General features: G+C 44.5%; 1 protein-coding gene across 2 annotated transcripts in view; it reads left to right on the forward strand.

Moving 5' to 3' along the window:
* LOC124859886 (C-terminal binding protein 1) overlaps positions 1 to 15,195 on the forward strand; it is a 37,654-nt gene that overhangs the window by 13,244 nt on the left and 9,215 nt on the right. For both annotated transcript variants that reach the window (XM_047352764.1, XM_047352763.1), the window contains exons 2-3: positions 10,532 to 10,686; positions 14,578 to 14,722. In XM_047352764.1, coding sequence (XP_047208720.1) covers positions 10,549 to 10,686; positions 14,578 to 14,722 — 283 coding nt within the window. In that variant the 5' untranslated portion in view covers positions 10,532 to 10,548. The remainder of the gene's footprint in view (positions 1 to 10,531; positions 10,687 to 14,577; positions 14,723 to 15,195) is intronic.

Raw genomic sequence — 15,195 nt, forward strand, 5'->3', positions numbered from 1 at the left:
ACTGAAGGCTGCTCGAACACCTCCACTCGCAGCAACTGAAATAGATCTCTCTCCTTGGAGGGCTAGCAAGGACATGACACATATTTCCCTCTCATTATGCTTCTTTTTTGGAGCGAGCTTCCTTGAAGTGCACACACTCACAATTTGCACAAACGCACGAGCACGTGAACTCCAGCGACACATGGATTCAGGCACAAACGCACGCTCTAACGCCTGTTTACACACAAGTGATGAATGCACCTTGTGATGGAGACTGGAAAGGACTATTCTAGAAATTCTTGGATCAAGGTAGGGCTGCTAAGAAAAGAAAGCAGTGGAAGGTGGGGGTCGGGTGTGGAGGAGGGTGTGAAGATGAATGATTATGAGGCCTTTGCTTTCAAAAGAAACAGTGCCATCAACAGGCTCTGAGCTCTTCATCTCTTTATCACATCAAAGATCTGAGTTACACTTCAGATCTTCTTGTGACAGCCCCCCTCTATAGCGTTGGTTGGAGGAAAGGAGTCTTCTAAATCCCCACCCGCCAAAAAATAGTTCAATGTTTCAGGAAAAACAAGGAACGATGGTTCAGGAAGATGCTTCTCTTAAATAATCTGAATTGGTCGTGGCATTTGCTTCTGCGACAGGAGAGATGGATATAATCTGCTCCTGGTCCTGCTGGGGCCCCTGCTTTCTGTGTGGGGGTCATGTTTGATATGACTGAAAACGTGGACATCGGAAATGTGAACAGATGTCATTTCATCGGTCGGCACAAAATCAGATTTGTGTGATAAATACTAATACTTCAGTCTATATTCTGAGAATCACGTACAGTTTGCTGCTGAATGACCTCCTGGAGGTTTCATGTTGTCACCTTCAGGTGTTAGGAGGGAAACGGCTGTTTTAGATTTTATTACATTGGTTTGGATCATAAAATAGACTGGGGTTCCCAGGGTTCCTTTACAGTTTTTCTGTTAAAATTCCAGACTAATCCAGACTCAAATTCACAGAGTTTTTTAAGTAATAGCAAACATGACAATGAATTTAATTCAGATTGTCTACAGACATCAGGCTTTGAAGATGGATGGATGGATGGATCCAAGTAAACTGGATTTTCATAGAGGGATGTACGCTGGGATGTTTCCCAGCACTTCCAGATGTATGAAGTGTTTCAGCAGCAATAAAAGATCTGCTGGCTGCCTTTAGACATGATCCGTGTTACAAATAAAAACACCTAAACGTTATTTAGTCAGAAAACTATAAGCAGAGGCATGGCGGTCTAGACGTGTCCAAATAATAGGACTTTTATGTTCAGAAAAATAACAGGTCTGCAAAGTAACATCCAAAATGATCTATTAGTCAGCAGACCATAATTTCTACTTTGAGGATTTGTATAGAGCACAGATTACCTGAGTCTGTTGTTCATCATTTAGACAGGTGAGTCAGTAAACCTGCAGATAAAATAACTGCAAGGCAAGGACTGTATGAGTAGAGAACATTTGAGTAACAAGACAATTCAAAGTGCTTTACGTAAATAAAACATAATAAAACAGAAAAGTCCACAGCAGTGGCAGAATAAAGACAAGTATTGGAAAGTTCAACTACAAACTGAAATTAATGATGTTTTACTTCATAGTTTAAATAGAATCAAAGCAACTCTGAACTACTGGGTTTTAACCTGGATTTAAAAGAACTCAAGAATTCAGCTTCTCTGCAGTTTTCTGGAAGTTTATTCCAGATTAGTGGATCAGAAGAACTAAATGGTGCCTGTTTGGTTCATGTTTGGTTCTGGTTCTGCAGGGTAGACTGGAACCTGAAGACCTCAGTGGTCTGAAAGGTTGATACAACAACGATAGATCTTTAATGTATTTTGGTGCTAAGCCATTCAGTGACTTAGAAACTAACAGAAGTATTTCTCTGAATACTTCTGGCTTTCCCTGAGGTCCAGGGAGCCAGTGGAAGAACTTTAGAACCGGGGTGATCCGCTATATCTTCTAGGTTCTAGTGAAGCAGTGTCTGTCTGATGGACCTTTTAGGCGGACTTGTCAAAACACGGCTGCAGTAAACATTTAACCTACAAGCTCCTGCAGCCTTGAACTAAATTTAAGACAGGAACAGAAGGTGTTTTCTAGAAGAACAATTCGGTCTGGATTTTCTCCCCAGTTTCCATTCAAACATTTCCTGCAGGACACCGTGCAGAAAGTTCCCTCTGCTAATCGGTTTGAACCTCCTCGGTGATGGCCACTGTGTGCATGCATTTCAACACCTTCACAATGTTCCTGAGAAACACGAAGCAACATGCAGGTCAGCAGCATGCTCCAACATATTTTCTTCATTCACACTCTGTTGGATCTAGAGTTTCTGCTAAGGAGCAGGCTGGAAAATCACAGATCCCTCTGGAAATTGTCTAGGAATCCACAGAGCAGCAGTGTGTCTAAAACCAACCTCAGGGGATAAACTGTAATTTAAAAGATGATCAATGTTTTTTTAAAAAGATCCCCCAAACATATTTAAATGATAAAAGATTAGTATGTTACCCTAAATAGGTAAAAATGAATCTTAATCCCACAGCCTCCCTAACAGCAGCTCTCCACCCCTGAATATGATTGATAATACCCTCAATCATTAAATCATTATGCATCCTGACTGCAGAGGATTTAAAGGGACACTACTTAAACGTTTGAAGTTAATGTGACTTTGTTTTGGTCTAGTATAAGAGCCTAAACATCATGCTGTTTCCCGGTTACAACCACATAAAACTGTGGTAGTTCCTGTGGTACGAGTATTGCATAAAGAAGCTTCTTGAACTTCACGAGGTGCAAAATAAGCAGACGCATCACAGTGAGGATCCTGAGGATGGTAATAAAAATGGAGTGCCTTTTCTAATTGGCTAGAAGATTGAAACCAATAGATACATGCTCCGTCATGCAGTAAAACCTCTCCCTGCTATGGTTTTCCAGCATTCATTGATTCATGAAGCTACAGTGGAGATCCACTGAGCAGATCCCCTTTTGCATTATTTCTATGATAGTGCAGAAAACTGTGCTTTCTAGGGATGAATTTTCTTCAACTGTCTCGGATTTCTAAGCGCTGAGGAAACTGAAGAGCGAAGCCTCAGAGCTTGAGCCTAAACTAAAAACCTGCAGCAGACACTTTATTTTGTAGTGGGAACAAAAAGCTGCTGAACCTGAAGCAGCTTGTTGGAGCTGCCAGCAAATAAGGAAGATGCAGGAGGAGTCTGGGTGGGAAGGAGACCTACATGGCGATCGAGTAAATACTAAAGAATGTCACCCAGCATAGAAATGGTGAGCTGGGTGGCACCTGTATTCCTGAGTATATGGGTGTGTTAGTGTGTGTGAAAGCACAGGAAGGAGAGAGGACCGGGTGTGGGGGTTTGCCCGTCTCCTCTTACACCTCTGCTGTGAATGGAGCAGAGGTCTGGGACTGATTGTTTTAGTGCTACTGATGGAAAGATGGACAGAAAAAGAAGCAAAAACAGTAACTGGACGATTCAAAATGAAATGAGATGGAGAACTGAGGGTGAAGGAACAACACATGAGGGGAAGGTGAATATCGACACTGAAGGGATGAAAGGATACATCACCATCCCCAGAGCTTCACCTTCAGTTCATTTGAAGTAAAAATGTTTCACCTTGTTTCACCACAGAGAGGGGCAGAACTGAAAGTGGATTGAAAATGATTCTTGTTTTTTTCAACCATTTTTACAAATAAACATCTGAAAAATGTGGCGTGAAAGATCCTCTGATCAGAGGAGACCAAACCTGCAAACTCCTGTGTGTGGAGGAAAACTAACACTGCACAACAACCTGAACACACCAGCTTTACAGTAAAACATGGAGGTGGCAGCATCATGCTGTGGGGCTGCTTTTCTTCACCAGGGACAGGGAAGATGATTAGAGTTGATGGGAAGTTGGATGGAGCAAAATCCAGGAGAATCCTGGTAGAAAACCTGCTAGAGGCTACAGGAGACCTGAGACTGGAGGTCCACCCTCCTGCAGGACAACCACTCTGAACATACAGCCAGCAGAGACTATGGGGTGGTTTAGATCAAAGCAGATCCAGGTGTTAGAATGGCCTAGTCAAAGTCCAGAACTAAATCCATCTGGGAATCTTTGGCAAGACTTGAAAACTGATGTTCTCCATCCAATCTGAGTGAGTTGAGCTGTTAGTAAAGAGGAATATGGAGAAACATTCAGGTTGTAGATGTTCAAAGCTTTTAGAGACGAACCCCAAAACACCTGCAGTGAGTGGTGGTTCAACAAAGTTCTGGCTCAAATGCCAGTAAAATACATTCAAGTTTGTTTTTATAATGTGACAATGTGAAAAAGTTCAAGACACTTTATTATTCAAGCTCAGGATCATTTTTACATTTCTGGGATGGACTTTTGATTCTGCTAGATTATTTTTACTCATTCCAATATTTTATAAAACCCTTCGTATGTTTTTATGCCACTGCTTGTATGCCCCTCCCTCTATTTTACTGCATTATATCCATTTAATGGAGTCTGAATCAAGCTGAAACCGCAGAGAAGCTGGATGCAGGGGCAGGACTGGAGTTGTGATCCCAGTTGGCTGTCAAGAGGCCAGTTTACTCTGGGAAAGATCCCAGCAGTCACCCCGCTCCCCAGGGTGCAGGGGGTAGAGGGAGCTCGGGAGTAGGAGGAAGGGAGAAATGAATGGAAAAAGCATTATGGACTGAGAGAAACAGCTGGGCAATTATTTCATACAATAAAGACTTGATGAGCGTTTAATGTGACAAGAAAGCAGCAAATACACTTAATGAAACGGCTCCAAGATCTAATGAGCTTTTAAGTTTGTTCAGTTTAAGAATTAAGAGAACGCGGGTTAATATTTATAGTGCATTGTGATGCTGAAAGATGAAGACTGTGAGGATGGCGGTGTTTTATTATAAAGTCCAGATCAGCAGTATGCAGGCTGGTCCTCCCAAGGTCAGACATGGTGCTGGAATGAGAGTTATTTCCTCCTTCAGTCTGACCAAGTGTGAGCGGCAGAAATGTCTGGAATCTCTGTTAAAAGTCCAAATCTAGAGTTTCTGCCAGACAGCTGAGCAGAGGAGAGAGCTAAAATCCTGTCCATTTATTCAAACCGGGCTTTGATTCACACTCAATCTGGTCCTGTTCACATGAACTGATTGATTGTTACAGCACAGCATCTCCTCAGTGAGCAGGGCACCATACATGTCTGTTCAACAGCAGGGAGGCGGATCCTGTTAGGTTGGCGTTTTACCAAACAGGACTCTGCAAATGGGACAAAGAAATGCAATCAGCTCAGCTTCAGTTCTGCAGAATTTAAAGCCCAGAAGTTGTCAAAGGGTTGCAACATGAAGCAGAAAGCGGTTTCAACCAGTTTCTAAAACTGAGGAGCAGTTTGTGATGGATCAACATCCATATCAGGAAAAAAACTATAATCCTGTGTTTAACAGACAGAACACACTGAGCTGAGAAAACCAAAAGGAGGTTCGGACACGGCAGTTTAAAATAATAACCATAATTACAGAGAAAAAGGCAACTAACTTCATATGATCTCTGCATGCAACCAGGCTGCTCTGGTTTCCAGGATCAGGGTCACCCAAGCTCCTAAAAGCTGCTAAAATCTGCTGTTCCCATCTCTATTTATCCGACCTGTCTCGTGATTCTGTTCTGGTTATACCGACCCAGTAGATGGTTCTTGTTTGGAGTAAAGCTGCACAATTAACTCAACCTCAATCATCGTATAATGTTGTAAAAATCCCAAAGGAACTTGAACGTGGCTGAATCCCAGGTCAGCATTGACTGGTTTCCATTACCAGGGTAAAAGGAGGCTTTCTGCTCCTCTGGTGATCCAAGTCTTGAGGTTGGAAGGCCTCCTTACCATCACCCTAATCTCTGGCTCCCTCCAAAGATCCTCTATCAGAACCAAGTGTGGACTCTGGCTGGGCCACTCCAAAACATCCATATTGCTTCCAGTTGGAGGAAATGATGTCGTCAAATTGAAATATAACTTTAAACCTCATTCTGCCTGGGGTATGAATACTTTTAGGCTCACCTGTAGATCATGTTATATGTTGTTGTTCTAAATTTTTATATAAATATCACGAAACCATGGTATTTTTACTGAAACATCTACTGAAGGAGTTACAGGATTCGCTCCATCAAGTCATGTTTCATTAGTCTGACTTGTGCAAAGCTCATTCTGTTGGTTGATTGCTGGTTTATGCACTAAAAGTAGTGGAACAATTAATAGGTGGAAGGAGTGAAGTGAATATTTAAAGAAAACTAATAAATGCAGCTCCCAGCCCTCCACAGTTCCTGTTAAACCTGAAAAAAGGTGCACAAGTGGAGCTGCTTGGCCTGTTGTGTCTGAGTAAATGTCTTCCACCTTCCCTGCAGGACCCAGCAGCAGCTTCAGGCTTATTGCTTGACCTGAAGAGACAATGTAATAAAACTTCAAAGTGTCAGGAGGGCTCCGTCGTACCTCATTATGGCCGATTAGGGTCCGATTTCTAATTACCTGCACATCCATTCTTCAGAGGCACATTTTACTGCGGTTTTGTTAAAAGACGCTCGGTGTTCATCAGAGCTGAACAAGTTCGACAACAACGTCTGCCACAGGATACTATATTTGAAGTGTCCTCTGGTCAGTTGGATGGACTGTCCCAGTCCTGGATGTCCCAGCCCTGGATGTCCCAGCCATGAATGTCCCAGTCCTGGATGTCCCAGTCCTGGATGTCCCAGTCCTGGATGTCCCAGCCATGAATGTCCCAGCCATGAATGTCCCAGTCCTGGATGTCCCAGCCATGAATGTCCCAGTCCTGGATGTCCCAGCCATGAATGTCCCAGTCCTGGATGTCCCAGTCCTGGATGTCCCAGCCATGAATGTCCCAGTCCTGGATGTCCCAGCCATGAATGTCCCAGTCCTGGATGTCCCAGCCCTGGATGTCCCAGCCATGAATGTCCCAGTCCTGGATGTCCCAGTCCTGGATGTCCCAGTCCTGGATGTCCCAGCCCTGGATGTCCCAGGCATGAATGTCCCAGTCCTGGATGTCCCAGTCCTGGATGTCCCAGTCCTGGATGTCCCAGCCCTGGATGTCCCAGGCATGAATGTCCCAGTCCTGGATGTCCCAGCCCTGGATGTCCCAGACATGAATGTCCCAGTCCTGGATGTCCCAGTCCTGGATGTCCCAGTCCTGGATGTCCCAGCCCTGGATGTCCCAGCCCTGGATGTCCCAGGCATGAATGTCCCAGTCCTGGATGTCCCAGTCCTGGATGTCCCAGTCCTGGATGTCCCAGCCATGAATGTCCCAGCCCTGGATGTCCCAGGCATGAATGTCCCAGTCCTGGATGTCCCAGTCCTGGATGTCCCAGTCCTGGATGTCCCAGCCATGAATGTCCCAGCCCTGGATGTCCCAGGCATGAATGTCCCAGTCCTGGATGTCCCAGTCCTGGATGTCCCAGCCCTGGATGTCCCAGCCATGAATGTCCCAGTCCTGGATGTCCCAGTCCTGGATGTCCCAGCCATGAATGTCCCAGTCCTGGATGTCCCAGTCCTGGATGTCCCAGCCATGAATGTCCCAGTCCTGGATGTCCCAGCCATGAATGTCCCAGTCCTGGATGTCCCAGCCATGAATGTCCCAGTCCTGGATGTCCCAGTCCTGGATGTCCCAGCCCTGGATGTCCCAGCCATGAATGTCCCAGTCCTGGATGTCCCAGCCATGAATGTCCCAGTCCTGGATGTCCCAGCCATGAATGTCCCGGTCCTGGATGTCCCAGCCATGAATGTCCCAGTCCTGGATGTCCCAGTCCTGGATGTCCCAGCCCTGGATGTCCCAGCCATGAATGTCCCAGTCCTGGATGTCCCAGCCATGAATGTCCCAGTCCTGGATGTCCCAGCCATGAATGTCCCGGTCCTGGATGTCCCAGCCATGAATGTCCCAGTCCTGGATGTCCCAGCCCTGGATGTCCCAGCCATGAATGTCCCAGTCCTGGATGTCCCAGCCATGAATGTCCCAGTCCTGGATGTCCCAGCCATGAATGTCCCGGTCCTGGATGTCCCAGCCATGAATGTCCCAGTCCTGGATGTCCCAGCCCTGGATGTCCCAGCCATGAATGTCCCGGTCCTGGATGTCCCAGCCATGAATGTCCCAGTCCTGGATGTCCCAGCCCTGGATGTCCCAGCCATGAATGTCCCGGTCCTGGATGTCCCAGCCATGAATGTCCCAGTCCTGGATGTCCCAGCCCTGGATGTCCCAGCCATGAATGTCCCAGTCCTGGATGTCCCAGCCATGAATGTCCCAGTCCTGGATGTCCCAGCCATGAATGTCCCGGTCCTGGATGTCCCAGCCATGAATGTCCCAGTCCTGGATGTCCCAGCCCTGGATTTCCCAGTCCTGGATGTCCCAGCCCTGGATGTCCCAGCCATGAATGTCCCAGTCCTGGATGTCCCAGCCATGAATGTCCCAGTCCTGGATGTCCCAGCCATGAATGTCCCGGTCCTGGATGTCCCAGCCATGAATGTCCCAGTCCTGGATGTCCCAGCCCTGGATGTCCCAGCCATGAATGTCCCAGTCCTGGATGTCCCAGCCATGAATGTCCCGGTCCTGGATGTCCCAGCCATGAATGTCCCAGTCCTGGATGTCCCAGCCCTGAATGTCCCAGTCCTGGATGTCCCAGTCCTGGATGTCCCAGCCATGAATGTCCCAGTCCTGGATGTCCCAGCCCTGAATGTCCCAGTCCTGGATGTCCCAGTCCTGGATGTCCCAGCCATGAATGTCCCAGTCCTGGATGTCCCAGCCCTGAATGTCCCAGTCCTGGATGTCCCAGCCCTGGATGTCCCAGCCATGAATGTCCCAGTCCTGGATGTCCCAGCCCTGAATGTCCCAGTCCTGGATGTCCCAGCCCTGGATGTCCCAGCCATGAATGTCCCAGTCCTGGATGTCCCAGCCATGAATGTCCCGGTCCTGGATGTCCCAGCCATGAATGTCCCAGTCCTGGATGTCCCAGCCCTGAATGTCCCAGTCCTGGATGTCCCAGTCCTGGATGTCCCAGCCATGAATGTCCCAGTCCTGGATGTCCCAGTCCTGGATGTCCCAGCCATGAATGTCCCAGTCCTGGATGTCCCAGCCCTGAATGTCCCAGTCCTGGATGTCCCAGCCCTGAATGTCCCAGTCCTGGATGTCCCAGTCCTGGATGTCCCAGCCATGAATGTCCCAGTCCTGGATGTCCCAGCCCTGAATGTCCCAGTCCTGGATGTCCCAGTCCTGGATGTCTTCATCAGTTCTAATTTCCTGCTGTACCTAAACCCATCCTTCTAATTAAAGCCTGCTTCAAAAATCTGCGAAGAATCAATTTAAAAAGTAAAAAACTGGCAAAATGCAAGAAAATATGGATGTAAAACAGTAGAATGCTGCCTTACTGCAACTACTGTCCCTTTCATAAGACAAGGAGTCAAGGGTTTCTTCTTTGGTCTCGTCCACATTGTAAGTAAAACTGGTTGCATTGGGTCAGGAGTTCTTCAAGCACAGGACCGTGATCATGTTCAGAACCCTGCAGACGGCGTCACTAACTGACCCCACTGTGGATTTCTAGGGACATTTGAAAGATATATGTTTCATTGCCCACCTCCTCAATAGCTGTCCTCCTTAGCCATCAGGACCAGCTCTGTTCTTCTGATGCGAGTCTTATTCTCCTTTGTTCTGCAGCCGAACCATAGATCCGATTCCTCTCCAGGTCAACCTGGAACATCGAGACTGAAGCTCTTTCTCTACTTTATTTTATAAATAGTTTTTGTTATTTTAATCTGTTTTGTTAAGCTGAACAGCTTGTGGTCCTCAGTTTCTTCATCTTCTCTCTGTTGATAGCACATTTTCGGGAACATCTCAGAAAATTAGAATATTGTGATAAAGGTCCATACTTTTTTTTCCCTCATTTCAGAAAATAAAACAAATATATAGATTCATCATACATGAGGTGAAATATTTCAAGCCTTTTTTATTTTAAGTCTTTGTCTGACAAATCCTGAGTGTTTTGAAATCAGAGGCAGGATCCTTGTTAAGATCCGGAGGAGATCCTAGTAGAACCACAGTTCCAGGATCTAACGCTGCTTTAGAAGTAAATGAGATACCAGTGCTGTACTTCAGTCTGTGAGATTGGACACGTTTATTTAGGGAAAATGCCAACAAAACACAAAAAAAAACTGGGGTTCTGCTGTTGGTCGCTACCCCAGCAGAACCCAACACCCAAAGTTAGAGACCGATGGATCACAGCATAGATCCCAACCTTCATCTGATTTCGCGTGGTGCTGGGAGCGTAAGGGGTTAAGCGTGCAGCCCATGTAAGGAGGCCTTGGTCCTCGATGCAGGCTGCCGCGGGATTGAATCCCAGCGTGTTGATGACGCTTTCTTCTCTCCCTTGCCCTCGCTCTTTCCACCCCATTTCCTGTCTGACTGCTGTCAAAAAATACTTGTGAAATAATAAAAGAGCCAAAAACAACCTACTGGTCCTCCTGAGTAATCTGACTTCTTTTCTTTCATGGCTAGGCATCAGACCTCCCATCATGAACGGCCCCATGCACCCGCGCCCCCTGGTGGCGCTGCTAGACGGCCGAGACTGCACCGTGGAGATGCCTATCCTGAAAGATGTAGCAACGGTGGCTTTCTGTGACGCTCAGTCCACGCAGGAGATCCACGAGAAGGTAAAACTCATGATGTAACATGTATGTACAGACAGGTGTGTTGGAGGTATGATGTAGCTTTAAATGGGAAATAAAGCTTTAGGGTTAGAGAACCATTATTCACACATGGAACGGTGGAAAACCTTTCTAAGTGAGACCGACCCACCAAAATTACTCCAAGAGCTCATCAACAACTCATCCAGGAGGTCACAGAACAACATCTAAAGCTCTGTGGGCCTCACTGCCTCAGTTAAGGTCAGAGGAAAAAATGTCCTTCATTGGAGAATTAAAAGGCCAGAACCAAAGCCAAACCAGACCATCCCACCCGAGAATATAAATCACAATGGTGTGTTGACATTTTGCAGTTTGTGAAGTTCAGAAGAGAGACACACAGAGTCTAGCATCCTGAGACAATGTCATGTACAAAAGATCTCCAAAGACCAATACAGACAAAAAAGTTGCACCAACCAGCCACTTTCTAGCAGCATATGAAAAACCCAGCTTCAATTTTAGCCTTTTTATAAGATTTTCCACATTGAATTTAAAAGTGAGGGTGTCATCAATCAAAATGCCCAGATATTTATATGTATGAACCAGCTCTATTTCATTCCCTCCACAGGAGAACACTGAGAGGATCTTTTGAGGCCAGATCTGGAAAAATACATCAATTTGGTTTTATCAGTATTAAGAACAAGTTTCAAGTTTAATATAGCGCATTGGATAACAACAAAGGCTTTCTGCAAAAGTCCAGTTGCCTCAGGAGGAGTGGCTCCAGTGCAATAAATAACCGTATCATCTGCATAAAAATGCAAGTTTGCATCAGACATATTCTGTCCTAAATAATTTATGTAAATTATAAATAGAAGAAGACCTAACATCGATCCCTGTGGCACCCTCTTGTGGACAGTTACAACATCAGAACGAATATTGTTATATTTAATGAATTAATTGTATGCAGTTTTGTTAGATAGTTTTTGAACCAGGCAACCGCTGGCTCTGAAAAACCAGAGTGATGAAGTCTGACTATCAAAGTTTCCTGGTCCACAGTATCAAATGCTTTGGACAAATCTATGAAAAGAGCCGCACAGCATTGTTTCTTACCAAGAGCAACAATGTCTTTAATCCCCTTCAATGCAGCTGTTATGGTGCGCTGCCCCTTTCTAAAACCTGATTGAAAAGATATTTTTGCAAGATAAAAACTGTTTTACTTGGTCACTCACAAGAGATTGAAAAATGTTTTGCCAGCACAGAGAGATTGGATATTAGCCTATAATTAATTAAAACTGCTGGATCACCACCATTTAATAACGGGAAAACAAAGGCTGATTTCCACATTGAAGGAATTTCCTGTTTGTCCACAGTAAGGTTAAAAAAGATTGCCAAGGGCTCGGCTACAATGTCAGCTGCCACCTTTAAAAACAAAGGATCTACTAGATCAGGTCCCTGAGATTTCCTGTGATTCCTGTGAGGCATTTATATACATCAGCCGCAGATAAAGGCACAAAACTAAAAGGCTCACCAGCGAATCCAGGGGGGTTTACAGAAGCAATGAGATCAGTTTCCTTGGAATCAAATAAGAAACCAGAAGATATAAAATGTTTGTTAAAGCAATTTAAATCCACCGCTCTATTATAAATGGGAAGAGTCTTTTAAAACATAGGTAGGCAGAGAACTTTTATTGATGGTGAGACTTTTAATTGTTTTCCAGAATTTCTGGGGATTATTAAGATTCTCTGTAGTCACAGACAAATAATAATCAGATTTAGCTTTCTTGACAGCAGAGGAGCATTTATTTCTTAATCATCAAAAATACTGTCCAATCACTGGGGAAGTCTGATTTCCTTGCTTTGGCTCAAGTGAGATTTTGCTCACAAATAAGATCTGCTAACTCTGGGGAGAACCAGGGATTATTTCTCCACTTTACTCTGGAACTTTTTAAGGGGGCATATTTATTCACGACTTTCATAGAACAATCTCTAAAGAACGACCAAGCCATCTCTACATCAGGAATGAAAGGCTTGTTCACTAAAGTGTTTAAGATTCCTCTTGATTAAAATGCCAGGTTTAGATTTTGGTATCTTAGTGTTTTTGATGGCTGCAACAACACAGTGATCACTTAAATCATTGCAAAAGACTCCTAAAGCTGAAACGTTATGTGGAACATTCATTAATATCAAATCAATCAATATCAATTTTTCTGGAATTTTAAGATTCGGTCGAGTTGGTGAATTGAGCAACTCGACCGAATTGATGGTTTAGATAACTGATAAAAAACAAAAGCAGCAGAAATACATTTAAACATGTCGAAGCAGAGGGGCACTTTTCCAAGCCTCAACCAGCACATTCTGCCTATGTCTGTTATTAAATGACGTCATGTTTTTACGGCACACAGGGAAACTGAGACACTGTTCAAGCAACATGACAAATAAAACCTGGAGAATGGAAAGTTACACACAAAGAGCTGGTAAATAATGTGCAGTAGGCCATAAATCACTCCTTTTTGTTAAAGATGCGGAAATATCTCCAAAAATAAAATTTGCTGTCTTTCTAATGACATATTTATCTGACATCTTAAAGAAGTCTGTCCTCCTGCTGCCAACACCTGTGCAGCCTTTTCACTGCTGGGTCAGCTGCAGCAGACTAGCTGTGTGCATGTAGTGGCGATTAAACCAAACATCCAAGAACAATGAGCCACTGCTGCACTGTGAGCATATTTTCTACGCAGGCTAAAGAAGTCCATGTTAATAGCTGAAACTTAAATTGTATGGCTGATTTATCCATTTTGGCATAAAAGATCCATTTTCTATTGTTTCCTGCGGCATCTCCTGCTTTGGTAAAAAAGAAAAACCATAGGCCCACCCCAGTGCATGCTGGTCCAATACTGGTCCCTTTACTTATAATCATGGCCCCACAGTTCTCCCTAAGTGACCTACAAAGGCAAACAACAAAAACAGAATAAACCTACAAATATAAAGTAACCCAAGAAAAAATCTTAACAAAATTAAAAGAAATAAGTAAATTCAGTATCAGGATCTTAGATATTGACCAAAAAGTGTAAAAAAAAATCATGCCTGTTATTATGGAAGAAATCAAGAGAGAACAACTAAAACAGGAAAAGATCAGTGAAGAAGAACGAGGAAACAGAGGACACCTCAAATGTGGGTCATGTTCTGTTCTTGGATTGTAAATGGGTTTGTATGTCTGGCAGGGTCACGTCTTGTTCTGGTTGTCTGCCAGGTGCTCCGTCTCTCTGAGCGTGCTCAGTAGGACACAGCGTGGGAGAAACAGATGGCTCAGCCTTTATCTCTTGCTCTCTTATTGGCCGTGTATGAAGCAGAGTAATTAAAAGGCGTTTCTTCACTATAACTGAACCGTGTGCCATTTTTAATCTTTCACACATGCAGAGGGCTGACACTGTCAGATCAGAATCCTACAGATAACTGGGAACCAATTAAAAGGTGGCAGTTAAACCAGTTTAAAGGATGGCGTTTTTTACTCTATTTGAAAATGAAATGAAATGAAATGAAATGCCTCGGTGGTTTACTTCAGTCCCATTTAGGACATTAAAAGGTTCTGAGTACCACATGGAGAGGATTCCTCCTGATAACAGCTGCTATTGCTGGGTGCAGACAGTTTTATCTGCTATCGATGAAACCTTCTCAGCTCTGCTGTCATTTATACATCTAGGAATATTATTTTATGCAGGCAGGAGCCTTTAAAACGCCACCAGGACAGCATTAGATACATAAGGCTACGTTTGAATGCAATGAAGCTTTGACTTCAGATCAAGAAGAATCTCTTGATTTCCCCAGTGACGCACACCTGCTGTTCTTTCTATATTTAAAAGGTACATTTTCAGGAATATACCAACCCTAACAAAAATGTTATCTACTGTCTGCTTTGTGTGTGTAGGTCCTGAATGAAGCTGTAGGAGCTCTGATGTACCACACCATCACTCTAATGAGGGAAGACTTGGAGAAGTTTAAGGCTCTGCGGATCATTGTTCGCATCGGCAGTGGCTACGACAACATAGACATCAAATCTGCCGGAGAGCTCGGTACAGAGAGCATGCACGCTCAGACACGCAAACTATGCACCAGTAACTGTTAATCTGTTACGCTGGAGGGCCTCGTTGTGCATAGTGTCAGGTTCTGCTGATGCAATAAAGAATGGATTTATTTTAACACAGTTTTACTCGGGGGGCCAACAAGTTTGCCCTTGACTGGTTCAATCCTGGCTCAAGAAAAACCTAAACATAAAAACGTCCTTTAGATCCTCGCAGTGCGGGTTTTTAAGGAACCAGAGGCTTTTCTTACCCAGTCAAACATTTGGTTGTTTAACATCACACTTTTCACAAAGGAACCACATTTGTGAACCAACTGGAGCTGCAGCTTGTATGGCAGCAGAGTTAATGTACCAGCATGCATTGGACAGTGGAACAGTGGACTGGTGTGCATCGTTTGTTTCGCCATAAATTATTGGTCCTATTTGAGCATTTAAAATAAAATTCAACACATCACAGCCATCTTG

This window comes from Girardinichthys multiradiatus, chromosome 23 (genome assembly GCF_021462225.1).
Source record: "Girardinichthys multiradiatus isolate DD_20200921_A chromosome 23, DD_fGirMul_XY1, whole genome shotgun sequence".
NCBI lineage: Eukaryota > Metazoa > Chordata > Actinopteri > Cyprinodontiformes > Goodeidae > Girardinichthys > Girardinichthys multiradiatus.